Genomic DNA, 27878 nt, shown 5'->3' with positions numbered 1-27878 from the left:
AAAACTCACATACAAAATAACCTTACATTCTCGTAAGATCAAAATAACCCTATTACCAACCAAGTAATCTTACATTACATTCCGTGAACGAAACGCTCCTGGCTCCCTTAGAGTACAGACTATACAGAGTGTATACTTCTGCCAGTAACTTGGATCATAATTATGGAAACACTTAAGTTGAATAAATTAGAAAGCGGGGCAATAAAGTCTGTCCACTATTGAATTTTAACACTAGACTGTAGACCAGCTTGAACTTTGTTTGAGAAATGTGATTCCAGCCTACAGGTGGTTCAACAGTTTTTGAATGTTTACAAATATTGGATGAAAAAATAATAGTAATAATATAATGAAATGATAAAAGGTTTCTTGTATTGTATTGTACCTGGTTGCACATTTATAGTAAATGGTTTCGGGAGAATTGTAGGTGCGAGCATTGTTAAACATCCTCCTCACATCCGCAACAAACATGTCAAACGTGACATAGTACAGCTCTGACTCAACCCGCTTTGACATCGTTTTCAAATCTGTTATTGCCAGCCATGAAAACAAATACTTATATATTTGCAATTTAGCAAGGTAAAGAAACAACAGCAATATTAGTGGAGTGGAGACGACAGCTTCTAGATATGAATCTTGGCTTCATCACACAGGAAGGACATGCTAAAAATTCTAGACAGCTATAATTAGAAGGCAGATGAACCACCAGAAACCACCCTGTTTGCTACTTTGCAAACGTTTTTTCTTGTTCAGTAAGGTTACTGCAAAGTTGACTCTTATGAAAGCATTATAGTACAAAAGACCAAGACTTCATAGGCATGAAAGTTCAACACCAAATGCTCTTCAAGTTCAAAGTAAAAATGTAAGTTTCCTAACACTAACAACAAGGATCTTCTATTTGTCAGGGTTGCCGGTAAAAACAAGAGCAAAAGAGAAATGATAAACTCAGAGATTCTGTCAATCAGCCCATGTCCACGTGTAAGATAGCATCAAATTTCACTAGCCTAGGCTATATCCAAAAACCAAAGTACAAAGCCCACCTTAACAAAGCCCCAAAGTTCAACCCATAAGTACACTGGAATAGCAATGTTGAACAAGACACTCACAAAAAGGCCACTCTCAACTCAGCTCACCCATATATCTCAAAGTGAAGAACACAGATCCATGGGGTTCAAGATGTAGCTTGGTGGTAAACTATGCCCCTATTCAGGGAGTAGGCCTCAGGTTAAATCTCTCTTCCCCTGTCTACCACCAGATGTACCAAAAAATTATAATAGGAACACATAATAGGTACATGTTATCTCCTATCCCTCTTCCCCTGTCTACCACCAGATGTACCAAAAAAATATAATAGGTACATGTTATCGGGAAAATGAAAAGAGGAATAAATGATGTTGATTGTTATTACTCCATCTATTTCATACACTGGCCTCAGATTACAACTCAATATATATAGGCTAAAAAAAGGAGCTTTGAAAGAGACATGTTATCACCTATGAAACCATATGCCATAAGGCTGCAGAAGATATGGTGGGAGATATTTCCAACAAATGACATCAAATTCTTAAAGATGCCACACTACCAAAATAACAAGAACAATTTTAGAAACCAAGGAAACTGAATATACCCATTGCATCCTTGATGATCTCATAATAATCAGGGACATCCCGTGGATCGACTGGTTCCTTGAATGGCCAAGCATCAGGATGGTCATGCATAGCCTGCTCAAAATAGAGAGCATCACTAACAACGGGCAGCTATATCTGCATAGGGTTTGCATAATGGCAAAAAAAATATGGGGGCTCTCTCTTTTCTTTTTAGTTTTATTGTTAATACTATTAATCAAGCTATACAGACTCCAGAACATGCAAAAGATAAGACACCATGAAAAAATTTTGAGGGAAAGAATTTATGTTTGGTTTGCTCCTTATAGCAATCCTGACCATAAAGAAATCAGGGCAAATAACCAATCAATTTCCCTGAGGCATGCCTACTGTCAATCTTATTGAAGTCCTTACGCATAAGAGAATTTACTCTCTAAATGATTTTCAGTGACTACCTTAATTATAATCCCAAATAAAGAAACCACCTAAACAATTTAGGACGGAAACCTCAACTTCCATCAATAAAAACCTATAAAATAGAAAAGATATGGAGTAGTGGACAAATAAGAATATTAAGAGACTTACCTTTACAAGTGAGCGCATGAATGCTGTCAATGACTTCTGATCCGACAACGAGTTCATTGTTTTAAACCGAGAATAACCATATTGATCAATGGTCCACCCAGCTTCTCCTATTAAAATGGCCACATGGAGTTTTTATTAGGATCTAGAAGTGAGGGAAGTGCCAAGCATGCAGTCAATCCAAATCACAATTCTTCACTTTCAAAAGAAAGAAAGGGAACTAGATATGTTGAAGAATGTGCTGAACTTACTTAAACCAGCAATATCCTCCACCTTGAAGGCTTTTTTGGGAATACCTGCTTCCTTCTGAAAGAATCAATTCAAGTTCAGAGTCACTATCACCTAAATAAGAATAGTAAAGATCACTCAACATCAAATCTAAAAAGACCCCAAGAATAAAGATTGCCACTAACACATGCAAATAATATCATAAACCAGGGTTTAGTTTCTTCCCTTTTTCTGATTGTATAATCCAATACATGCCTGAAGAAAAGAGAGGCTTTTATCCCTATAGAATGTGACACTGCACTTTAGTCCCTTGTTACTGTTAAGCATATATAACCCTAGAGTTTAGCATTACACAGACACTTTTAGTCCAATAACACTATTGGTTTATGTTATGTTCTCACGTCACGGGCAAGAAAACATAAGGAAAAATGAATAGAGAATAACAGTTGGAAAAGAAAGAGAAGAAAATACTGGGTTTGCTTGAGACCCAAAACTCCCTTAGACCCTTATTGGGGTTAAATTTCTACTTCCATTATTCTAAATAATACTCCCTTTTTATAGGGTAAAATACAACTCATAGAATGGCTAAATAAGCTAAGTAATCTGCTGAAATCTTCCAATTTACTTCTAAATAATTAAACTACCTAAATTAATTCGAAGACTAGGAATAATAAGTTAAATAACTATTTAGTAATTTCTAAATAACTATTTATTAGTTTCTAAATAACTATTTAGTACTTTATTAATATCTAAACTATGTAATATAATAAAATCAGATTTCCTAAAAATCATGGTCCCAAGCATGTATCAGTTTACCTCTGTAACTTCATTTGCTTTTCTTTTTAACACAAATACCTGAAACTATAATAAGGCAACATTTTGGTTCCTAAATAAAAATCAAATCTCCACAAAACAAAGATTGAATCCACTCCAAATTATACAGAAATACATGGACTCATGGAGCAACAGATTTATTAGTAATAAATGGAATTGTTTGAAGATACTAAGCCCGGATGAGTGCATATACCTTGTGAAAATCAATTCCTTGGTAGACAATGTGACAATTTGAAAGTTCTCGTATCTTTTCATCAATTGCCTAGCATCATCAAATACAGCATAAAAGTAAATCCTAGTCATCGTAGTATTATTTATTCCAGGAAAATAAGTGGAATTCTCAACCACAATACCACATGGATCATTTTACCTGCCTCTGACGGCGTATCATGGTAGATAAATCAGTATAAGGAAGCTTTGGATCTATTTTGCATTCCATAAGTATTCCTCCATCGTAATCTTTAATGTACCTGGGAAATTAAGAATTGATAGAAAACCAGATGAACAATGGACTGGTAAGCAGCATCTTAATAACATCATGATGATAAGATAAAGCTCCAATATTTACTTTACAATGAGGATTACCAGAATGGTATACATTACACATAAACTTGGGAAAACATACCCTTGCCAACGTTCTTTCTCCAAATATATCTCCTTTGTAAACCCCTAAAATACAAAAAAGAACCAACTTTCAAATTGCCAACTCATGTGTAGAGAGTGGATGCCAAATCAAAGGGATGAGAAAGTGAAACACTACTACACTAGCACTGTGAGAAGTCAATCCCCACAATTACAGAAAAATGTCAAGGAAAATTCTTATTGAAAGACATATGGAGTGTCATTCAACAATAACACATATAGTCATATAGGGCTTTCAATGTACTCAGATTTACTATGACATTGTTGCTGACCAAGTGAAAACATAGGTAACACTAGTTTGAACTTAAATTGGATTTTCCATTCATAGGGAGATCCTATCACCAAAATGGCATTATGATTAAAAGGACCAATAATAGAATAACACAAGATAATATCCCGGGTTACATATATAATTATATCAATGTTAACATTCTTCTATAAGTTTCTTATGATAGCACAGTTGACATCTTTACTTTTGGATGATTTGGCAAAATACACATGAGTGGGAGTATATGAATGACTTGTGGTAAAATACAAATAAAAATTGTACATAAGAGTTTGAGTAGATTGGAAATATTCATATTTTTCCCAAATGGAATTTATGCTGAAATTGACATGGGGATTCCCTAATCCCTATTAATCAATAGTACCAAAAAAGAATATAGACATTTGCAGCACCTGTTTGACAAAGTAACCAACAGCATTATTGTCAGCATATGTGAGAAAGTGCGTTAGGCCATCATCATCACGTGCAAACTGTTTTAAGTGGTTCATAAGTCTGGTGCCATAGCCCCTAACTTGCTCATCTGCAGTAATAGCACAGAACGCTATCTCCCCAAACTTCTGGCTACAGCATCCAATGGAAAGAATCGGTAAGAAAGATCTCAAAGGAATACAAACAAATATCCTCACAAACTCAACATATTAAACTTCCTATTCTTGATTTCTTTTAAGGGGTGTCTGGTTCATGGAATGTTAGATTGATGGGAATGTCAAATTCTTGAATTTGGGTGAAGAGAAAGCTCTTCAACCAGATCAGAGGTCTAGACAAAGAGTCCCTTCGTCTACATCTTCGTCAAGGGGCTGATGAAGAGATTTTTCTCTTCTTCAAACCTCTAGAAGAAGGGGTGAAGAGAAGATGGTAGCATTTCCAAATTCCATCAGGATTTGACAGCGGAGTTTCGGCTGGTGGTGTTCCTAGCATTGCCATTTTTCAGATTTGCAATCTTCTTCATTAAAGAAGAGGAATTAAAAATAAAAATAATATTAATAGTCAACATGGAAATAAGCCTCAATTTTAATACAGAAATCTGAGTTGGGATTTACTAGAATTTAACTGGCAAAAAAAGGTTAAAAAAAGAGCCATTGTATTTTTTTTTTTTTTCAAGTTCAAGCTTTTATTTGAGTTTGAGCGCCCTTGTACTTTTCTTAAAAGTTCAGAGGGTTATCTGACCCTTCCTCCCCCCAAAAAAAGGACACAAATACTGTAATTTTATACTCTAAAAAGAATAAGCAAATATTGTACCTTACATAAGGACGGTATGTTATTCCACCAACCACCAGATTACGTCTAATGACCATCACAGATTTATGATTTCTGCATCCGATATCAGTGCAAAGTTATTTAAAAACAAAAACAAAAAAAACAAAAAACAAAAAAAAAAACAAAAAACAAAAAAAACAAAAAAAAACATTGAAAACATCAATAAACTATTAGGTGGATGCTAGAGCTATAGGAAGGCACAACCAGCATAAAGAGACAAACTACTGGCTCCAAACAAGGAGTCAACCATATGTCATTAACTTCAGATACCATGCTATCTAATTCTACAGTGACTACAATATGACAAACTTTGTAAAGCTCTTAATCATCCAAATTTTTGCAGGGTTAAAATTTGGAAGGTAGATACTGGCATGCAAACTGAACTTAAATGACCTCTTCCCAATTGGGTAGTAAGTTTGAACCAAGGGTATTTTTCCAGATATGCATTCACATATGAATCCAAATTCCACTTTAACAGTAAGGTACTGTGTGACACTGTAAATTTTTTTTCCCACATTCCTATAAGCCATAATGTATTCTTGTCTACCTAATTGAAAAGCAAAAAAGCAGTGGGAATGTGGGATCCCAAGAATTATTCCTATATTTTATTATTTTTATTTAAGATAATTGTCTAACAGAGAATCATACAACAATTGAACACCTACTTGTAGATTTTATACCAGATGAACCTCAAGGACACCCCAAAATTAAGAACCATCCATCCACATTCAAACAGATAGACCAAGGTCTCACGACATTGAAAAAGATGCAGAAATTCAAACACATTGAGAAACATTCATTGAACATACCTGTCCATTACAAGACGAACTATGTATTCCTTAGGCATGTTAGGTAATTGCCTGGCAAATATGTTCTTCAATCCTATCAACCTGAAGAAAGCCAATATATTACACTCCTTGAGATCTATTAGAGTGGAATCCCAATATACTACAATCCTTAGGCAGTAAAGGTTTTGAGCCTTTTCTCTTATTTCATTAGGCTAATTTTGTATGCAGTAAAAATTACATATCTAACCTTTTACAATCCTCGTCAGACAAATACAAAAGTTTATGTTTAAAATAAAATCAGAAATATCATATACCAAACCATGTGCTCATCGATACCATCATTTGAAACACATACAAACTTGAGTCTTCCTGCTTCCTCCTGCAAATATTTTGAAAAATTATTGCTGACAATAGCTACAGTGATAAGAAAGCTCTAAACACTAACAATGTAGTTACTGGCATTATCTTTAGAAAAAACAAAAGTTAACCGATTGCAATCAGAACTAAGAATACCTACCTTAACATATTTGACATTCTTTTCCTATCATTCTATCAAGAAATATCAGAAGAAGCAATTACACATCTTACATTTATAATGCACCATAGATTGATTGATGAAAGACGTACATTTCCTCACCCATTCAACCACATAGGTGGTCGGGTCTGACACTAATTAAGGGATTAACATGAGATTGCTTTACCATAAAGCATGAACATACAGATTTATCTTCTTGTTTTTTTTTTCTCCTAATACTGCTTAGTACTATTGTAGCAAAGCAGAATAGTAGAGAAGCTATTAAGAGTAATCAAGATAAAACCAACTGCATAAACTGACTCTATGTAGGAGGTTCCAAGGTTCAATCCTCATTCCTCTATGATATAACAAAAAGAAGAAAGACAGAAAGACAAAATTCACTTAGCAATGTAAGAATTTGTTTCATTTATTGAAAATTGCAAAGAAAGAAAAAGCAGTAGAGTATTAATTATTGAAGAGCCTGAAAAGAAAGCAAAATAGAAAACAATGAGTTACCCTTACCTCTCTCTTTAAGCTCTCTTCCCTTGCAATGTAAGCCCCACTTGTCTGTAAGTTTTCAGTAAAAATATTCTTCATAGTTTCATCCTTGACCACGACACCTGAAACAGAAGCAGCAGGTGGTGGAGCCCCGGAATTAGCGGAACCACCACTTCCGGTGTCTTTTGCCACCTGAACAGGCTCAACTTTCACAGAATTCTCCGTCTTGAGCTTAGTATTCCTAGCTAATGGCGCCACGCTGTTCTCCAACCGTGAGGCCGTGAAAGTGCGCATTGAAGAATCATCATACTCCTCCTCATCGTCGTCGGCGACTTCCTCGGATTCGTCTTCGGAGTCGGAGTCAGCGCCCCGAGCGCTGATGCTCTCCAAGTCATCATTGGAGGTCAGCGCACCGTCACGTGCGTCAGACGCGCGCTTGCGCTTGTGGATAGATGACGTCGCGGAGGCCGACGCGGAGTGTGACGGCGATGGAGACTGTGAGCTCCTTGAACGGAGTGGCGCTGTTAGGTGGGAAGAATGCGTGTCCATACCAGACTAGCTGTGCCTAGCTTCCGATTCAAAAATCAACTTGCAAATTAGGGTTTTGCCTTTCGGGTAGATTTAGATTCAGAAAGAAGGAAATGGTGATACTTCAGACAGTGGTGACCGGAAGGAGGTCAATGCCGCGACAATCAGTCGCTCATCTCATCAGATCAGAGACCGTTGCCGTTTTATATTAACCAACTAACTATTTGGGGAGTTTTTCAATTTTTGTCTCGTGATTATTAGATTATTTTCACATTGAATTGTAAGTGTATACTGCGTATTTCTTCTAGGGTATGCTTGAAAAGAGTAAAAATGACTTCTAAAAAATATTTTTTGAAAAATAAGTTATTTTTTAAAAAATATTTTCCTTTCCAGTGTTTGGCTGCACAATGAAAAACTGCATTTATAGGTTTGGTTCATTTTTCAGAAAAAAGAATGAAAAAATAATTAAAATTGTATATTTCAATTATTTTTATTTTTTTATTATTTATACTTTTTATATTATTTCATAAGTTCATTTTATGTTTTGTTGTGTTCTTTCTCCCCAAAATTTTATGCTCTACTGTGTTCTTCTTTTTCAAAATTTTCTACTCTATTGTGTTCTTCCTTGGCTTACAATTTAGAAAAATATATAGTATTTCAGTCAAAATAAATAAGCACATGAACCCAAAACAACCACCTTCATTTCTATGCAAATCAAAAGAATTGATTTCACAAATAAATAAAAAATATTGAGCGATACAAAATATATATATATATATATATATATATATATATATATATATATATATATATATATATATATATATATTATAATAATAATAATAATAATAATAATAATAATAATAAATTACAAACATCCTCCCAGTTGCGACTTGCGAGTGGTTTTCGCATCGGAAACCTCTCTAGTTTCCGACCGCGCTGGTCACTGGTTCCAACTGCGGAAACCAGTCCAGTGATTTGGTCCAGAGCCTTTGGTTTCGATGCGGAAATCAGTGATGATGAGGTCTTCGGTGAGGCTTTTCTGGTGATGAATTTTTTGGTGGAGTTTGTTCTCATGTTGATGGAAGTTGGAGCTTGCAGATGGAGGCTGGAGATTGCAAGCCTTGGAACGTCTGATGAAGATGGAAAATGACTTTTTTTTTTAAAAAAAAAAAGAAGTCATTTTTCAAAAAAATTAGAGATTTTCCATTGACTTTGAGTTGTTTTTCTTTGATTTCCATTTTCATTGCCTAGCCAAACACCAAAAATTCGAAAAATGATTTCCATAAATCATTTTTCAGGTTTCCAAACACACCCTAAGTTTATAGTGTGTCTGAATTAATTTATAGTGTGTCTGAATTAGTTTATAATGTGTTTTTCTTCTAAGTTATAGTGTGTCTGAATTATAAGTTTATACTGTGTTTTTTTTCTAAGTTGTCTTTCTTCTGAGTAATCATGTATCCATATTCGTCCCTTTAATTATTTTTAAAGTATCAATTTTTTCTCATTAAATAGACATTTTTATCCTTAGCAACCAAATTAAAGCAATAAGCAATAGAATTGTCCCGATTCAGAACTAGAAAAAAAAATAAAATAAAATAATTATTAAATTTAGATTATTTTAAAATAAAAAATAAAATTTACAAAAATAAACATTCAAACCAAATGGCTTGTAGCCCATTGGTATCGGATTGCTCTCCTAAGTGGGGGTGTAAAGTTCAAATCTTATTTGAGGCAAATAGTGTGTATATGTAGGGTATCCCCTTCCAATAATAATAAAAATTGTGAACATTCAGTAGTGTATATAAATTGTACAATTTTAAATTTGGATCCATCTTGGATCCACATAATAATTTGCCACATTGTAGTAGGTACACATAATTTTCTGGTCCAAAAAATGTTTTGTTCTGTCCAAAATATAAAGTGAACCCTTGGCTGAGAAAGGAGAAAAATATACAATACTAACCAGAAGAGGATAAACACTAAATAAAATCAAACAATGGGTTATTAAGATGAATCAATATTATTGAGGTCACACACCAAAATGTCAGAATTACACAACCCCTATTACTACTAGTGATTGTATTGCATTAACACTTAGTACCCTTACATTAAAAGGTGAAGGGCATTACTTGATCAAGACATACTTAGGCCAAGACATATAATACTTGGACTGCGTTCTATAGTGCCCCAAATACCAAAACCCAGGGGCAGAAAACAAGAAAAAAAAAATATATTGTTAGTATACTAAAACACAGACCATTGAATTGAAGCTCCAAAACTTCAAGCCTTCTCTTCAATCAAAGAAGATAAACCAGTCATTTTCTTCCCTCCATTCACTTTAGTCTCCCGTGCTTCTTCACCTACACCCATCTCCTTATCATCATCATCTTCACCACAAGATTTGGACTTAGAAGTTCCCTCTCCAAACATCAGCACCTCAAACTCACTGCAACTCTCATCATCTTCCTTCCTACTACTCGGCTTCGGCTTTCCCACTTTCAAGTTAGCTTCACACAAACACACACTCTCCTCCTCCTCCACCTTCAAACAAGTCTCTGCCTTTGAAGATGTCAAATCAATTCTAGTGTAGGGAGAGAACCATTTGGCCTTGACATACTCAGCTTGCCTCCATGGTGGAACAGGCATACCTTTCTTCTTCAAACTTTGCTTAGCTGCCTCAGATACTATAGAAATGATCTTTTGCAGGCGATCGCATTTACCCACAAAAATGTTGGGCAATGCTTGAAGAACTGACTTGTAAGTCTTTGTGGACCTAGCTATTTCAAACTCTGATCTGAACTCGATGTCGATTACCAATCGTTCTCCTTGAATTACCACATCAATGTATTCATAATCACCTGCAAATTCAATTCATATCTTCACAGCTGTACATTTTAATGAAGCATGCCTGCCTAACACAATCAATTCCCCAAAAAAATCCAATTTCAGTGTTAAGACTTAAGAGGGTAAAAATTACCAGCAGGTATACAAGCAGATTTCTCCCATCTAGATTGACAGATTGAAGCATCGTATCCAAGAGCTATGAGGCCATCCACTATGATCATCCGGCAGACATGATCCTTTCGCTTGCAAATCTTGTTCTTCTCAATGATCTTAGTTGTGTCTGCCAAGAGGTTTCTCTCTGATACAACCACACAAGCCACCAAACTCTGTTGCATAAAAAGAAATGTTTTAGTGATAAGCAAGGCTCTTAAACTGATTCACAAGCGAAGCGCAGAATACTATATTCATGTAAATTACTTTCAGAATTTCACATGCATCCGCAGAGGAGGAGGAGGAGTTATTGCTCGATTCACCGAAGCAATTGCATGAATCGGCAGCATCTTCCTCAGAGTCCGTACAGTTCCTGTTGAGGCAATAGCATCGGTTATGCTTCTCCTCACTTTCCTCGATGAAATTCTGAACCATCTTAGCCAAGCAAACGGAGCAGGGTTCATCCGAGGCATCTTTGTTGCAGCTCGGCTCCTCACCGCCGGCCGGCTTCTCCGCCGACAGAGTCCTCAGAAGGGCAGGAAATTGCTTCTCGAAAAGCCGCTTGAACCGCGACTTCGCCACAGGCTTAACCGGAGACGGTTGTTTAGGTGAGGTGAAATCTATAGGCTGAATCCTCATGGAACCACCAATGTAAAATCACTTGTAATATTTCATTCCCTCCACTCCATCGGAGCCGAAGCTTACTCAAATTACCCCCAAATATTTACTTCTACCTAGCTAATTTCTATTCTAGAGCAAGAAATTACTAATAATTCTTTTTAAAACCTAAAAAGCAGTGGTATATCTATGATCTTCGAAAGCAAATATACCTTTATCCGGCGGAATACCGGTGTTCTAAGCTAGGAATAACTTGGAGTCTGAGTTGAGAGAAACACCGTCGTCCTTTGTTTAGGGTTTAGAAAGAAGATGAGGCTAGACGAGAGGAGGTCACCGATTTCGCAGCCGCCGAAGAGATGTACGATCCTTCGACGGAGTATCCATATCTCCGGCGACAGAATCGATTTGCCGATAAGGAATATCGACTTCTCACCTACTTTCAGAGTTTCAGATAGAGAATTGGTAAACAGATAATATCTATCTGAACAGTGAGAGAGAGTTTTAGCGGTGGTTGGACAGTTGTTATGAAAACCGGACGGCAAGGCAAAGCGAACCAGGAAATGATCGATAATTTAAAGATAGGAAAAAGAGGGAGGAGAATTAATTTAATTTTAATTTAAATAATAATAATAATAAATAAATAAATAAAAGATAGGGAAAATGGCGACTTGGAGAAGCGGCGACACGTTAGCGGATGTGACCTGACTAGGGGCACGTGTCGGCTTCTGAGATGCATTGTTGTGGAGATCTCGCACGTAGACGACGCCACGTGCTGGGATGACGGATGAAATATTGAAATGCCGAAAGTACCCAAAGTCCTAGGCAGGGGACACGCCTTTTTTTCAAAAATTTCTCTGCTTCACTCAGGTGAGATTTTGGATAATTATGTTTGAAGAAGAAACTTAGATTAAGGTTCAGTTTGGAAAATAGGAAAATGAGTCATTTTTAAAAAAATATTTATTTTATAATGTTTGGTTGTATTTTGAAAAATTTGTGTTTTAACTTATTTTTTGAAGAAATAAGTAGAATTGTACGTTTAAACATTTTTGTGGAAAATGACTTCCCCAAATTTTACCGAAAGTTATTTATAAAAGAAATTATAATACTTTTGATAAAAACTATAATATTATTATTACATTTTTGTTACACTTTTCTTAACGAACACTTTATTCCTTATTAATATTACATTTTTTAATATAAGTATTACATTTTAATATTGATCAGATCCAATCACACCTGCCTTATAGATACTTATTCGTGAGACAATTTCACACAAGTGTAAAACTTTTGAAATAATTCAATTTGGTTAATCCAGGAAAGTGATGAATTTTTAGTGTGCATTGTGGGTTGAAGTAGAAAAGTATCCATCCATACGTTAGCAATCTTATGCATTGATTGCAAGAAAAAGAAAGGCCTAAACAAAAACGTAACAAACTAGGGTTGTTTGATTGGACGTAGTTACAATTCAATTACAATTTAATTCTTTGGAACTAATATAAATTATAATATTTGATTGGAGGAAATTGTAATTTTATCGAATTACAATTTAATGAAGAATAGAAAGGGAAAAGGGAGGAAAAAGACTTTCTTACCCTTGATAATTATTATTATACAAAGACATTTTAGTCTTTATACCACTTATTCCCTTCTCATCCTCAATAATTCTATTCATTTCTACCAAACAATGTATTTGAATTCATACTTTATTTTTCCAATTACAATTCTTTTTCCCTTATAATTCTCGGAGGTTGAGGTTGGTTGGTAGATAAGGTCATAGGAATGGATTAGGAGGGTGTAATGGTCATTTGGCGTTGGGCATTGATTGTAGTGTTGAAATGTCAATATCGCATGAGTGAAGAAAAGTAAGAGGTGATTTTAACAGTGTAACCGTAGTTTTTTTTTTTTTTTCGAAATAAACAGTGCAACTGTAGTTAAGTTGGTCAAACAAATAATTTGGTAGTATAAAATTTTAAATTTAATCTTTTATGAAAATTGTTTATTGATATTTTTTATTTGAGCATGTCCATCAATTATAAATAATTTATGATGATTTATTTTATTATAACTTTTTATTAATTAGTGTTAGAAGGTGAGTTTTACCTAGGATACATATTTAAATAGTGACTATGGGTTCTTTAATTAATAAATTAAAAAAAAAAAAAAAAGTAAGAGGAATTGGACAAATTGCAAAAGCAGTAAAGTGTTGAAATCAATTTGGTTTACTTTATTTATTTTTATGTGAAAAAATAAAGGTTAAAGTAACTTGAGACCGAAGAAACCTACAAATTCAAAGCCTGTTTTGGGAATGTTGAATTTTGTGTGCATCAAAGACTTTGGTAAAGACCCACTTGCGTTTAAGGTCATCTTGTATTTTCTCCGCATATTTTATTTTTACGTTATGTTTGTGTGACGAAAATAAAAAGAAAAAAGAGGAAGATAAATAATAAATTAGAAACCTGCAATGCTTTGATGTGTTTTATTTTTTGTTCATATCCAACAATATTTGTAACTATATTTCTTAGGTAATTTATTTATTTATTTTTAAATTATTTCTTTTGTTTTAATATTTCGCCTTTACTAGAAAAAATTTCTGAATCTGTCAGTACTGTTTTGCCCCCCACCCCCCTCCTCAACCAAATTTCTGGCTCCGTCCCTGTACTTCCCCAAACACAATTGAAGAAACACACTAGAATCCTAACATGTCTTAACAACTCTTCTAGTGAAATTTAACCATCAGTTCTCTCCAATATATGCATTTAGGTTTAATATAGAACACAAAAGAAGAGAATGTGATCAAAGAATGCCATTTTAGCTAGTCCAAACTTACACAATATGGCATCATGGTGATAAGTTGAGAGATCGTTTTATACCTCGAAGGGCACCCCACATGAAAGTCGAAACGACGAATAGTATCACTCCAGTTATAATCGCATACTTGAGCCCGAGGTTTACCAGCAAGTTTACGAGGAGCCCAGCCAAGACGACACCTACAAAGTTGGCTGAAACCGCAGACCAGAATGGCATTTCAAGGACCGAAGCGATAATAGCTCCCGTCCAAGCTCCAGTTCCTGGGAATGGTACGGCCACAAACAGCATCAGACCAAGCCATCGAAATTCCTCCACGGGACCAGCCTTCTTCTTTGCCCAATCCAAAAACATTCCCAGAAACCGAGAGGCTGGCTCGTTGTTCTGAACCAGGAAATTCGCAAATCTCTTCAAGTAAAGCACAATGAAAGGCACTGGAACCATGTTCCTACGATGGCAACATCAACACTTACTCATTATAAGTCGAACCTAAATCATAGTAACAGCTCCCTAATATACACATTATTAGCACCGAAACAAAAAGATACCACTGCTCTACTCATAAACACCAATCCCTAACTACTAATTCTGGCCTTTCAAGTGCTGGTTTCACAGAGTAAATCTTTGGAACTTTAAGTCTGGTATTTTCAGAATAAATCTGAGCCCATAATCTATCACACTATACTACACAAAGGGATTAATTGAGAATGCTCAACCAAACATAGATTCACATAGAACAAGCACATTTCACTTTAAAACACCTGATAATCAAAGAATTGTAGAAATTATTTATTGGGCTCAAAACTGTTAGAATCAAGCACTTACCACTACGCCAAAAGCTATAGCTCATACAAAGGCATAGGGTGTTGGACTTGACCCTTCAGGCCTCTGCCCAACAATTCCCCATTGGAATCAAACGCTTACCACTAAGCAAAAGTTATAGCTCGTAACGAAGGCGCAAGGTGCTGGTCTTGACCCTTCAGGCCTCCGCCAAACAATCCCTTAACCACCAAGCGCTGGCCACTATACCAAAAGCTATAACTCGTAACAAAGAGGCAACTTTATTTCCTTATACCCCTATATTTTTGAAAGAAGGGACTTGGCCTTAAGGCCTCCCCCAACAATTCCCTAGCCACTAAGGTGCTGGAGTTGACCCTTCTTCGGCCTCCGCCCAACAAGAACATATTTGCAAGGTGCTGGACTTGACCCTTCAGGCCTCGCCCAGGATCAAGCACTGCTGATCACTACGCCAAAAGCCATAGCTCGTAGCAAAGAAACAATTTTATTTCCTTATACCGCTATATTTTCGTTCGAAAGAGCAGGTTGCTGGACTTGGCCCTTCATCGGCCTCCGCCCAACAAGAACATATTTGCAAGGTGTTTATCACGTTCTAATTGAACACTCATGGGGCATTTAGATTACTGAAAGAATTGGGCAATGTGAGACTAACCCTAGAACAGACAACACAGTGAGGGACAAAGGCTTCAGCTGCAACCAATAACCCACAGGAATTGCCCCACGAAGCTCAAGAACAGGCAATGTAGCCAAGGCAAATACAACAATCTCATCTCGCCACCCCAAACTCCTCAAAGCAGTAGCCACCTTCACACCAAACCCCGAAGCTTTGATAGAATCAGCCGCAGCGGAAGCCTTAGCATCCCCAGAAACTGCAAACAAACATATCGATACAGAAGCCCAGAACAACGCCCAGAGCAGGGATTTCGCCGGCTTCTCCTCCTTTTCAATCGCTTCAATCAAATCATCCGGGGACGCTCTTGGAACTAACAATTTGGGAAATTTTGAGGTCTTGGGGTTAGCAAATTCACGAAATGTAGCGAAATACTTGGACTTCAAGTGAAATTGTCCCTTCTTAACCGGAAAAAAGCTAATTTTGGGGAATGGTAGTTTGGGTTTAGAGCTTCCATGGATGACATTCAAGAACGCCGGCGAGTGTGATAAAGAAGTGGCCATTTGGTGAAAACAAGAATAGGATATTCAAGAAATGGGAAATAAAGCTTACATTTTTAACTACTCTCTTGTACGAAATCTTAGGTTATATCGGTTATCCTTGGAAGACTGAGAAGTCATTTGCTTCCATTAGAAATATACAAACAAAATATAGGGAGGATAAGCCGAGGAGATGTTTCCACTTTCCAGTTCTTGAAAAGGTTCTAAGAAGCTTATAATTTATTAATCTTATTTTAAATTAAGAAAAATGACGAGTTTGGTCCCAGAATTATAATGATAGTGACGATTCAGTCCCTGAATTATGACCGTACTCATTTATAGTCTCTCAGTTATAAGTGAAGTGGTGTATTTAGTCCCTGACCTTTAAAACAGATGGAAAATTTTAAAATTATTTAAAATTTTAAGATTAAAGTAGGAAATTCATATTTTATTCACTTTCTTATATTAAAACTACTTCAAAGGAGGAAACGAATTGTAATTCAGTGGGAAAAAAATAAAGTGAGAATTTAAATTACATTGTTTGGTAGGAAAGAATAGGGTGATGGGGAATTGAGAAGGGAGAAGTAAATAAATACTAAAATACCTTTATATAATATTAATATAATAATAATAATGAGGGTAAATTGATAATTTATAATGTGATTGCAATTTCACAAAGTATGAAATTGCAATTCTTAGAGTGGAGGTCTGAATTGTAATTCAACAAAAAAAAAAAAAAAGAAATTATAATTCAGCGAAATTATAATTCCCTCCAACCAAAGAATGTAATTTCAACTTTCATTAAATTTTAATTTTTTTACAACCAAACTACATGGTATCAAACAGGCCATTAATGCTATTCGAAAAGTATTGTACTTTGAGGTAACATACATACGAACATGTATGATTTCTGATTGGTAGGAAGTAAACAATGGAAGAAAACGAAAGATTCGAAGAAGAAGAAGAAGAAGAGATATGGAGTTGGGGAGCAGGCACAGAGGGTCAGCTGGGAACGGGGATACTCTCCGACGAGCACTGCCCTCAGCTCCTCCGTTCTCTCTCCTCCTTCGCTCCTATCTCTCTCCTCGCCTGCGGCGGCGCTCATGTCCTCGCCCTTACCTCAGGTCTCTCTTCCCCTTCTTCTATCCACATCCATGCCCACCATTTATATATCAATTATTCATCAGTTTCATGTATTTGTGTCACCTTTCATCGTTTTCTTGGTTACCCAAAATTCAATTTTTGAAATTGAAACTACTCTGCTGTTGTATAGAGGTGCAATTATATCAAGAATTGAAACTGGAAAACGAGTTTCAGAAAAATTAAATAATAGATAATGATCAAGATTGTACTAAATAGTTAAAGTATAAGATTGCAGAACAAATGTGTGTTGAAACTGATGTGGTAAAAACCCTTATAGTAGACCAATGTTGCAGAAGGCGCTAGGCGTTAGGCGTTAGTCGGCGCCTAGGCAGCCTAGTAATCCGAGGGTTAGCAGTTGTAAGACTGTTATAATCCTCAAACTAGTCAATAGATGGTTAGTTGAGTACATGGCTGGAGAAATATAGAAGAGGAGTAGACGAGTAGGCAAATAAAAAACCATTCGGCTGAGTTAGGCGCTCGACTAGGCCAAGTCGGCACCTAGGGTTAGTCGATCAACCGACTAAAAGCTGCCTATGGCTGAAATCGCCTCGGCCAAGTCGGCACCTAGGATTAGTCGATCAACCGACTAAAAGCTGCCTATGGCTGAAATCGCCTCGGCCTAAGGGCACCTAGTCGGTGCCTAGGCAGCCGCCTTGGCCGATTTTTACAACACTATAGTAGACACGGGACATAAAGAAAAGAACATAAAAGAGCAAAAGGGATATATATTATAGATGATTATACTTTAAACTCTGTCTTATTCTTGTCATTACAAAGTTTGTCCAAAAGCCCTTTATATAGGTGTATAAGGCACTATAAAGTAGGACCAAAGCACAAAATTAAGATCCTTGTAAGATGGTAGGATCTAGAGCAGATGAAATATTCAACAGTAAATAAATTAAAATAACCATAATTATGTTGGTCCAACAAGATCGAGTTGAACTCCAAAAACGACAATATTAGAATTTGAATCCCGATTGTTGGCGCGTTGCAGGTGGAAGAGTGGTGACATGGGGTCGGGGTACTTCTGGGCAATTAGGCCACGGGGAAGCTGTTAACAATTTGCAGCCTAAGGCTATAGAGGCTTTGGGAGGCTTTGTTATAACACACGTTTCTGCTGGTTGGAATCACTCCGGTTTTGTTTCAGGTATCTTTTATCTCACCTTCACCTTATCAATGTGAGCATATAGCCATTAATGTGCAATCTAACTGTTAGCTTAGGCTTTTAGTTGAGATAGAGCACATGCTTCAATTATCAAACTTTTAACTCTTTCTGTGCTTTTTCACTGCGTCATTTCATTGTGCTATTTTTACTTTTCCAAGTTTGAGAAGTTTTATGTTTTGTTCTATTTGATCTATGACTAGAAAACGTGCTTATAACTTGCTTTTGGATTTCAATTTGGTTTGTTGCTAGATAACGGTCACCTTTTCACTTGCGGTGATGGTGCATTTGGACAGCTTGGTCTTGGGGATTATTTATCGCGATCTTCTCCCGTAGAAGTATCATATTTGAGCGCTAAACATGTCAAGCAAATCGCTTGTGGCATGCGCCATTCACTTGCTTTGATCAAAGGTATAATTGTGTCGATATAAAAATGGGCTTTGAGGAAGGGTTCTTATTTCAATTCAACAACAATTAGCTTCATGAACTGAAAACGGTTAATCCAGGTGATTTGGGAGATCGAGTTTTTGGATTTGGGTCTGGAAAGCGTGGCCAACTGGGTATATCTGATGATAAAGTAAAATCGGTAGCCATTCCTCAAGCCACTTTGGGCTTGGAAAACCTTAAAATCGACGCCATTATTGCAAACGGAGACCATAGTGCAGCAATTTGTGGTAAGTTTCTATGGTGCAAATTTTAGTCTCGGCTGTAATGTAATCCTCCCTAGTTGGCGTTAACCTTATGCAACTCTCCGTGCTTTTTTGTTTATTTCCATCGTGTAAGCTGATGGACATTTGTACACGTGGGGAAGAAGCTTTGGGAGTGACTCGGATATGTATACGCCCAGGTGTGTCACAATGAGGTCATCGTTCAGCAGTGCTGCTCTAGGATGGAATCATGCTCTAGCATTAACAGGTACCTGATACAAAAGTCATGGGTTCGAATATCTGTGTCGGTCCACGTGTTGCTGGGAGCCCGTCAAATCGGCTTGCACACGTGAGGACTGAGGAGGTGTTAAATGTGCAATCCAACTACCAGCTTAGGCTTTTAGTTGAGATGGAGCACATGCTTCAATTAATTTAACCTTCTATTGTGTTAATATGAGGAAAGAAGTAAGAGATGTTGTACTATTACATGTTCATAACGGGCTTGTATTTATTTATTTTAAATTTTTAATAAATAATGTACAGGTGACGGGGAAGTGTTCATGATAGGTGGCTACAACTATGGTGTTTCTAGTGGTCGGAAAAACCAGTTGATTAAGCAAACATCTGAAGATGCAGGTTCATGGCCTTCACATGATAATATTTCTTTCCACTCGGGTTATTGCTATCTGTTGATGAATCTTTCCCGTACTTCAATAGGAAGAAAACCAAAAACTACCTCTGTTTTCTGTTGTTAATCTATCGGTATTGTTAAGAGTCCCACTTTGAAATTATTAAGAGAGAACATATGGGTTTATAAGGCCATGGGTTAGACTAGCTAATTGATTGGATTCAGTCTTTTAGTGTGGTTTGGTCCATGTGCATTATCGCCTAGTTGAGTGACCTTGGTATTGGTGGCGTCCAAAGCTTTTGTTCCAATTTCAAGTGATCAAACCACATGTTTTCTTACGTTTGTTTATATGTGCAGGAAATGGAGAGATTGTGAAAAAGATTGATGCTCTTGATGGGATAAAGGTTCTTCAAATTTCAGCTGGAGCTGAACACTCGGCCTTGGTAACAGGCAAGTATCTTACACGATTTGAGAATGAAAAAGACATTTCTCTACTTTTTATAAATCCAACGTGTTGTTTATTAGCGTATCATTTGACCTATGTAGACGATGGATTGGTAATGACATGGGGATGGGGTGAGCACGGTCAACTTGGCTTTGGAGATACAAATGATCAAACCAGTCCCCGAGTTGTGAGTTTGAGTCACGAGCATGCTAAGAAGCCATCTATCGCTAAAGTTTACTGTGGCAGCGGCTTCACCTTTGTTGTGAAGAAGCATGCTGGGTAAATTATCAGAATTAAATTACTGCATAGTTACTGGATTCTTAAGCTTTTAGACCACTGTGCATACAATCTTGGGTTCTTGGTGAGGTGCCTTTTAGTGTATTCTGTTTTTTACTTTTATACATCAGAAGCAGTATTGTTTTGCCTCATAAGTTCTTGTACTAGTTGTAGTGTTTGTATACCAAAATGGTTCCATTTTGGTGTTGTAAATTGATGGTGAATGCCATGATAAATTGATGAGTTCCATTAAAGTAGAGTTGATTGCATATTTGGTCCTGGGAAGTGGGGACCAATACCATAAAAATATGCCTCAAATGGACCATTGTGAGCAAAAGTCTACAGGCAAGGAGTGGAAACCTATAGACTGAGAAGGCGACTCGCGGTTTACTTCCTCTAGCGACTCTTGAACAGGGGTTTGGGTTTTGACTTTTGAGAACTTAGGATTAGTCTGACGTAAGCTGGGAAAACTAATGTATATATATATAAAAAAAAAAAGTTAATAACTAAAATGGTCTCTCGACTATGCCATAATTATCAATTTGGTCATTGACTACCATTCTTACTCAATTAAGTCCTCAACTATTCAATTTTTACCCAATTTAGTCTTCTGTTAATTTGACAGTTTGTTGACTGTCAAAAGTGTAGATAAAATTGTAATGTTAATTTGACTGTTTGTTGACTGTCAAAAGTGTAGATAAAATTGTAATTTTACAAGCTTTCTCCTTCCTCCCCATTTAGCAGCGCTAATTCCGCCAAATCATGCAGCAATACGCTCTGACGTCAAATAATCGTTGGAAATCAAATCCTTAGGCTCTCCGAGGCACAACCGCTGATTCGACACTAACAAGTTTGGAAGCCGACCGGAGCTTATTGCTGCATGGTTTGGCGTTGCTAAATGAGGATGAAGGAGAAATCTTGTAAAATTACAACTTTATCTCCACTTTTGACAGTTACCAAACAGTCAAATTAACAAAAGACTAAATTGGGTAAAGGACCAAATTGGTAATTACGGCATAGTCAAGGGACCATTTTGGTTATTAACTCAAAAAAAAAAAAAAAAAAAAAAAAGTCTCAAATGACAAAGTGTCACAGTTTCAATACCTGAAATACCAAACATTTCATAATGTGTACTAGGTTAAATTCACTTACTCTACTAAGAATAAAATAACAACTAAAACAACAACAATAAATACTACAACTAAAAAAGCTAAATTAGAAAACTAATGTTACAATGTTTGCAGATAGTGTAGGCTGTGTAGGTAGGAGTTTCCATCAATCACATATTACTCTAAAATATATTCTGAGAATTTTTTTGCACTGAAAGTTGATCCAGTGCAAGAAGCTGCTAACCTAGTAGTAGTACATGCACATATGTACAGAAAGAATGTGATTGAAACAGCTCGTGAACTGTAGATATGTTCGTTTTACATCACCGCAGAAAGAATAGTACAAAAATTTAGTATGAAAGTTGGTATTCTGTGTGAAATCCTCATAAAAGAATCAACCATCCATCTGGATTTACTGCAATGCATGCACCTCCACTGCTGATTCAATGCCCAGAGCCTTCCAATAACGAGCTTTTATGTGATGATGAGTAGATTGTTTTCATGTCCATGGTTTTTAACGATGGGGCGTAAAGGATCGACCCTCCATTTGCCATCAACAATGAACTTGATCTGCAAATGAAATGCAATGCTCAATATGTTGAGCATATATAATATATAAACATAAATGTGCAATCCAACTGTCAGCATAGCCTTTTAGTTTAGATGGAGCACATACTCCAATTTGGTATCAGAGCCAACCGCATGCCAAAGGTCTAAAAAGAGACTATGGTCTATGTGTTGCTTGAAGCTCGTTAAAAGTGTTGAGCACATATATATAAACATCAATGTGCAATCCAACTATTAACTTAGGCTTTTAGTTGAGATGAAACACATGCTTCAATTCAATATTCACAACTCAAAAGGAGAATATATATACTGTCAAAACACAGCAGTAGAGATGATGACCTACCTCATATCTGCCGGGATACAACAGCATGGTCACAGAAAAAATACCAGCACTTGATTTCTCCATCTTCCTCTGCAACCACTTTAACTGTACTATTATGATAACAATCAAGGAATGGGATTTTTTTTTCCTTAAACAAATTATAAAGCTGATACAATATCTACCATTGAAACCCTTTAAATCTTTACTTCAGGAACGGTGTACTATATACTTGACATCGATATAACCAAATGTTTATTCTCAATTAAAGCTACATTATATTTATACAGTATTTTTAACTCAGAAAGATGGGAACCACTGAATAATCAAACCAGTTAGTTGGGCTCATCACAATGCTGATGGAGAAAAACAAAATGAAAATTCAAAGATTCACAATTAAGGAAACGAGGAAATAGAGGTGCTGTTGATAGTAGTACTAGAGGTACTTGAGGAAGAACTCTCATCAGAGGTGTTGGAGATAGTAGAACTACTCAAAGACAAATAGTTCTGGTAAAAACAAATTATCAAAAGGATTGTTTTTTTTTTTTTTAATGTAGTTCCTTATCACCAAAAATCTGCCAAATCAATAGGCATTTTATTTGCCCTGTTAATCATTGTTACCATATTATGACAGGAATAAACATTTTGCATTCCGCCGGTACATTCAAATGAAACAAACCTTGCTGCTTTTATGCTATTCTATCAAACATCCTTAAATTTTGCTTTAAACCTAGCATGCCTTAAGCAAAATGAATGACTATTAGCACAAGAAAATGGTCATCTCAATCTGTTACATCTTTGGCTACTCTAACCATCGCATAAGCACCATCAAAGAAGGGTTGGAATTCACAAGAGTTTGCACTTCAATTAAAGCAAAAACTGCTTCTTCTTCCTAATAAGTCTAGTGAAGCAAAAACAAACCTGAGATGTCCAACCGTCAAAAGAGCCTGCCAGAAGAACTTCTGAGGCTGACTTGGGCCAAACAATATGCGTAGTACGCAGAAGCTGTGTAGCTAGATAAGCACCATTAATTCTATTCTGCTTCTTTTCCATCGTCTTTTGTGCATCACTGAAAATGTACAGTATTAAAGTACTAATTAAATAAATGTATCCAGAGTACACAATGAAATTTAAGATATCATCCATACATAGTTGTCAATGTCATTTTCCCCTCAAGTACTGTTAGCTTTGCACGTATTGACCGCAATCTCATCTGGGCATGCATTAACTGATTCTCCTGGAACTCCAATGCATCAGAAAGTTTTTGCACATCACTAGGAGAGCTTCCAATAACCTGAGGAAAATATGCAGGAAATCACTTCAAAAGACTACCAGACAACTTATTTGCACGCAAGCTCTAATTTTTATTTCAAAAGATTGGTTGCCATGCATAGGCTTAAACATTTGGAACCATATTTTATTTCTTCTTTCTTCTTTCGTCCTTTAAAAGAGGCTTTCCATACAGCATGTTTGGTGCACGGAATGAAATTTGGAGAAATTGAAATCTCATCCTCCTGTCCAGAAAAGACTCAACTACAAATTTTACAGACTAACAATCCCAGAGTCTTATTCTGCCCCCCTAAAACCCATATCCGTAGAAACCAATAACCCCTACAAGTGATCCCATTGCTTCAACAAAGGGATTACTTTGCCAGTTTCCTTTAACAAAGATATCTAAACTGCTCTGGAGTTCTTTAGCTAATTGTGTTAGAAACAGAGCTTGAGCTCATTTTGTACAGTTGTAAGACTGCTTAAACAATTTGAAAGGAATATGGACACACAAGATAGATGGAATTCACAGATAGTACAAAATTCTGTATCAACTAAACCACATTCTGACTTTGCTATCAACTGATTTTATAGTCAAAGCTTACAGTTGAAAACAGGGAAATGCCAAATATCAGATATTTATTCTATAGAAACATATATTATCAACTATTAGTCTTTCTATGGAGACAATAATTTGAATAAGTAAACCGCTTGTTAACAGGAAAAAACGATTTATCAATTTGAACTCATCAACCAGTTCTATCTTCTATGGAAAAGAAGTAGGTCAAATCTGTCATGTTGACAAGCAACAATAAAGTGGTTCAGTTTAGTGCTTTATAAAGGGCACAACTTTAAGCCTAAATGCAAGCAAGAGAAGAAAGTGTCAATGTCCAATACTTGGCAAAAAGTGATATGCATCATTGACTGGGGTTATTTACCAAAGTGGAAAATTGGAGGATTTTCTGGAAAAAAAGAAAAAAAAAAAAAAAAAAACAGGAAATTGGAGAAGTGGAAATATGGAAAATGGAAAACTTGTTTACTAAAATCAATTCTTGGTGTTTTACCTCTTTTGAACTGTATTCTTCACTCTTGAACCTTATCAATTCTTGGTGTTTTACCTCTTTTGAACTGTATTCTTCACTCTTGAACCTTATTAACTGAAGCGCCGAATTAAGCTCGACTTCTAGATGCTGTATGCGAGCTCTTATGTCTTTGTGATTGACACCACTCTGTCTGTGTAAATCTCCTGTACCCTTTTCTGTCACTACAACTGAGTGTTCTATTGAAGTTCTTTTACCTTCTTGATTTTGACCAAAAGTAATCTCTGCAGCTGCACATTTTAGGTAGAATGAATGAATAAAAAAGAGAGGAACAACTGATTTATATATATTCATACCAGGTTTCAAAGGATGGTAATTAGATGAAAGGAAATAAATACGTTCAAATTCTGCATCCTGAAAGCCAGCACGTTGAATGCTCCAAGCTCTCCATGAATCTGATGCATCAGTGATGGTTTGTCCTAGATTACTCCTGCCTATTTACATCACACAAAAGTTGAAATCTTGTGTTTTAGAATTTGGTGGCGCAGATAGTCTGCATCAAATGAATGAAAAAAAAATCTGAAGTACCACAGGCGACAGGCCAACAAGTTCTCACAAAAGTGCCAGGCTCCTGAAAGCCATGCACCATAACCCTTGTAATAGTTCAACTAGTCCCAGTAAAAACTGCTGAAATGTTGAAGTTAATTATGTCCATCCGGAAAATATTATAAAATGAATTTTTTTTATTTTTTTTTTGAAGATTGTGAAATCATCATTAAACAGCATTTAACCCCATCAACTAATCGATTGTTCAAACCATTTAATTTATTCTTAGACACAACAACCACTAGCTAAGTGTAAGCAAAACTTACCCACAGCAGTGGTCATGACATTCTGATCATTTCCATCATCTCTGTTTAAAGCCCACTTTCCATTGCTAGATTTTTCTGAATTCATATCAAAAGATGATTTTCTGCGTTTCTCTAATCGCCTCAATATGCCCTCAACTCCACTATCTTCCTCTGCTCCATTTTCTCTGAGCCAAAGGGGGAACAACAGAAAGAAAATAACTCAATAAACACTAGTTACAAAATTCTTAGCAATCTAGAATACATAGCTAAGCCGTAGGAATAGAGAATAAAACCTACAAATTTATGAAGACTAATAATACTTTTCAAGTTTTTTTTTTTTTTTTTTTTTCAATTCTAGCTATAAATTAAGAGTTAATTGTCAAAGAATTATCATTAATTACAAAAAGAACATGTGAATTATTGAACAAAATTACCAAGATTTATCCAAAAAAACATTTCCCATGGCATGCATTCTTCTAATAACATGAAATATGATGAAATCAACAAGGTGGATATTAAGAATTGAGTCATGAAAACATACAAAATGATTTCAAAGTTTGATCCATCCATATACCCTGTAAACCTCAAGTTAAAGTCCTAAATAGGAAGCTGAGAGCTCACAATGATCTACCAGAAGAAGACACAGTTTCAGAAGAACCATTGACACACAGAGAGTCCTCTTCATTGTTGTGAAAAGCTCCACTATCTTGACAACTCTTGACCCTCCTTCGAAACTCCTCCATATCAAAATCAATATCAACTGCCTCAGCTTCTTCGAGACTCTCATTCTCATCATCCTCTGAGTCCCAGCCAAGCAAGAACCACCCGCCTTTCCTCCTAATAGCCTCAACCAAATCAAATCTCCCCGCTTCCTCCAACTCTTTCCTGGAAGGGAACGCCCCAGGCTTCTCGGAATTCCTCATGAACTCCAATATTCTCGCCTCCAGCTCCCCGTCCCCTTCCGCACTCGCCGACGACCCTCCACCACCACCACCACACCAACAACAACAAGAATCAACACCCCTCCTACCGCTCCGCCTCAGCTGGATAACCCCGAACACGCCCTCCTCCTGTTTCGTCGCCACAAGACTAAATACCGGGCAGCGGAGTTCCAATCCGCGGCCGAGCGCCAAGACCGAAGAAGAGGGACGAAACGAGGATTTCAATCGCGGAGGAACACAGAAATGTGTTGGGGTCCTGATGAGAGACACCATTTCTCAGGCATTTCGTCGAACACAATGAGAGCGGTGGTGGAAGAAGAGGAAGAAGAAGAAGAAGAACCGAGCAGTGAAGCAACGAACAATCCTGTACCGAAAAGCGTAGCGTGCATTAAATGCGTAAGCATGAGTTTTCGTTCTCTGATTGTTTGTTTATACTAATTTTTCTTTCAGGTATTTGTGTTGTTTACTTCATCTCAAAAAAGTAATAGTTTCCCAATTCCCATAGCAATATTGTACTTTGCCTACCGTTGCGGGTTATGGCAAGAACGGTTGGATACTTCCATTCTAAATTTCTATTTTTAATCCCACCCCATAAACCAATTAAAATACTTCACAATGAGTAGCTCAGTATCTGTTTGAAAACTCAAAGAATGACTTTCTTAAGTCATTTTCAAAAAAAAAAAATTGTGTTTGGCTATTCAAAGTAAAATATTCATTTTTGTCAATGAAAAACATATTTATTTTTGTGAAAAATGTCTTTTTAGATGTTTAGTTAGAAGATATTTTCTGAATTCTTTATTTTTTTCCATATCTTTCATCTCTCCAAGCTAGTTTATGGTATATCTCAAAAATTTCAGTATACAAAAATAATATTCAAAATTTAAAACAGTACGTATGTAAAAAAGTGTTAAGAGAGACAATTACTTATATTTATAAGAGACTTTTAACCGGACACCAAAATGATAAATATGTAATTGAATAAATTTGATAGATTTTTAATCACCCGAAAAAAGAATCATACATCCCATATAAGAAATTTACTTTCCTTTTTTTTTTTTTTTTTGATTTCCCAAGGTATCCCTATGGTCTGCGCACTAAGCGGTAGGGGACTGACCAAATGATTTGCTCCATTCACATGGGAAGGAGATTTACTTTCCTTGATATCATATAATTAGATCACCAATCGACATGAACTTTCATTAGTCAAATATTGCACCAAACGTGAGAATAAATTTCTCACCTTTTAAATTCCAACGAAAGTTTAAACTTTTCTGGTTATCAAACATCATCTTAGGAACGATAATTCAACCTGACCACCATCAGGAAAAATCAGTCCCTGCTTCGACAGGAAAAATT

General features: G+C 36.3%; 5 protein-coding genes across 15 annotated transcripts; 1 reads left to right on the top strand and 4 right to left on the bottom strand.

Moving 5' to 3' along the window:
• Positions 1-33: 33 nt before the first annotated feature.
• On the bottom strand, positions 34-7991 carry LOC109160747 (histone acetyltransferase GCN5-like). 5 transcript variants are annotated; one of them, XM_019308984.1, is made up of 14 exons: positions 7882-7991; positions 7255-7795; positions 6533-6597; positions 6240-6320; positions 5413-5484; positions 4566-4734; positions 3871-3914; positions 3616-3715; positions 3439-3507; positions 2435-2489; positions 2187-2293; positions 1625-1718; positions 383-524; positions 34-279 (listed from the first exon to the last, which is right to left on the bottom strand). In XM_019308984.1, exons 2-14 carry the CDS (start codon positions 7777-7779, stop codon positions 216-218), a joined length of 1587 nt encoding a protein of 528 aa, XP_019164529.1. In that variant the 5' UTR covers positions 7780-7795; positions 7882-7991; the 3' UTR covers positions 34-215. The 5 variants fall into 5 exon arrangements, with proteins under 5 accessions (XP_019164529.1, XP_019164527.1, XP_019164528.1 ...); XM_019308982.1 differs by having other exon boundaries at positions 7255-7822; positions 7879-7982; XM_019308983.1 differs by having other exon boundaries at positions 7255-7799; positions 7882-7982.
• Positions 7992-9825: 1834 nt separating this feature from the next.
• On the bottom strand, positions 9826-11579 carry LOC109160759. Of its 2 annotated transcripts, none has more exons than XM_019308996.1 (3): positions 11023-11579; positions 10739-10934; positions 9826-10619 (listed from the first exon to the last, which is right to left on the bottom strand). In XM_019308996.1, the coding sequence occupies exons 1-3, from the start codon at positions 11392-11394 to the stop codon at positions 10042-10044; spliced, it is 1146 nt and encodes a 381-aa protein (XP_019164541.1). In that variant the 5' UTR covers positions 11395-11579; the 3' UTR covers positions 9826-10041. The 2 variants fall into 2 exon arrangements, with proteins under 2 accessions (XP_019164541.1, XP_019164542.1); XM_019308997.1 differs by having other exon boundaries at positions 10739-10931.
• Positions 11580-14093: 2514 nt separating this feature from the next.
• Positions 14094-16331, bottom strand: LOC109160967. Its single transcript, XM_019309244.1, has 2 exons — positions 15629-16331; positions 14094-14626 (listed from the first exon to the last, which is right to left on the bottom strand). The coding sequence occupies exons 1-2, from the start codon at positions 16147-16149 to the stop codon at positions 14212-14214; spliced, it is 936 nt and encodes a 311-aa protein (XP_019164789.1). The 5' UTR covers positions 16150-16331; the 3' UTR covers positions 14094-14211.
• Positions 16332-16968: 637 nt separating this feature from the next.
• Positions 16969-20685, top strand: LOC109160965 (ultraviolet-B receptor UVR8). Of its 2 annotated transcripts, XM_019309242.1 has the most exons (10): positions 16969-17007; positions 17047-17249; positions 18263-18415; positions 18683-18841; positions 18937-19104; positions 19214-19345; positions 19621-19654; positions 19688-19713; positions 20063-20155; positions 20252-20685. In XM_019309242.1, the coding sequence occupies exons 2-10, from the start codon at positions 17057-17059 to the stop codon at positions 20431-20433; spliced, it is 1140 nt and encodes a 379-aa protein (XP_019164787.1). In that variant the 5' UTR covers positions 16969-17007; positions 17047-17056; the 3' UTR covers positions 20434-20685. The 2 variants fall into 2 exon arrangements, with proteins under 2 accessions (XP_019164787.1, XP_019164786.1); XM_019309241.1 differs by having other exon boundaries at positions 19621-19713.
• A 930-nt stretch (positions 20686-21615) lies between these two features.
• On the bottom strand, positions 21616-27068 carry LOC109160963. Of its 5 annotated transcripts, none has more exons than XM_019309235.1 (8): positions 26203-27068; positions 25603-25766; positions 25129-25224; positions 24755-25020; positions 23570-23715; positions 23343-23490; positions 22446-22529; positions 21616-22105 (listed from the first exon to the last, which is right to left on the bottom strand). In XM_019309235.1, exons 1-8 carry the CDS (start codon positions 26793-26795, stop codon positions 22010-22012), a joined length of 1593 nt encoding a protein of 530 aa, XP_019164780.1. In that variant the 5' UTR covers positions 26796-27068; the 3' UTR covers positions 21616-22009. The 5 variants fall into 5 exon arrangements, 4 of the variants coding, with proteins under 4 accessions (XP_019164780.1, XP_019164781.1, XP_019164782.1 ...); XM_019309236.1 differs by having other exon boundaries at positions 22446-22523; XM_019309237.1 differs by having other exon boundaries at positions 22446-22514.
• Between the last annotated feature and the right edge of the window lie 810 nt (positions 27069-27878).

This window comes from Ipomoea nil, unplaced genomic scaffold (genome assembly GCF_001879475.1).
Source record: "Ipomoea nil cultivar Tokyo-kokei standard unplaced genomic scaffold, Asagao_1.1 scaffold2921, whole genome shotgun sequence".
Lineage (NCBI taxonomy): Eukaryota > Viridiplantae > Streptophyta > Magnoliopsida > Solanales > Convolvulaceae > Ipomoea > Ipomoea nil.
Note: the sequence above shows the minus strand (reverse complement) of the source record. Positions and strands in the feature narration are given on the sequence as shown.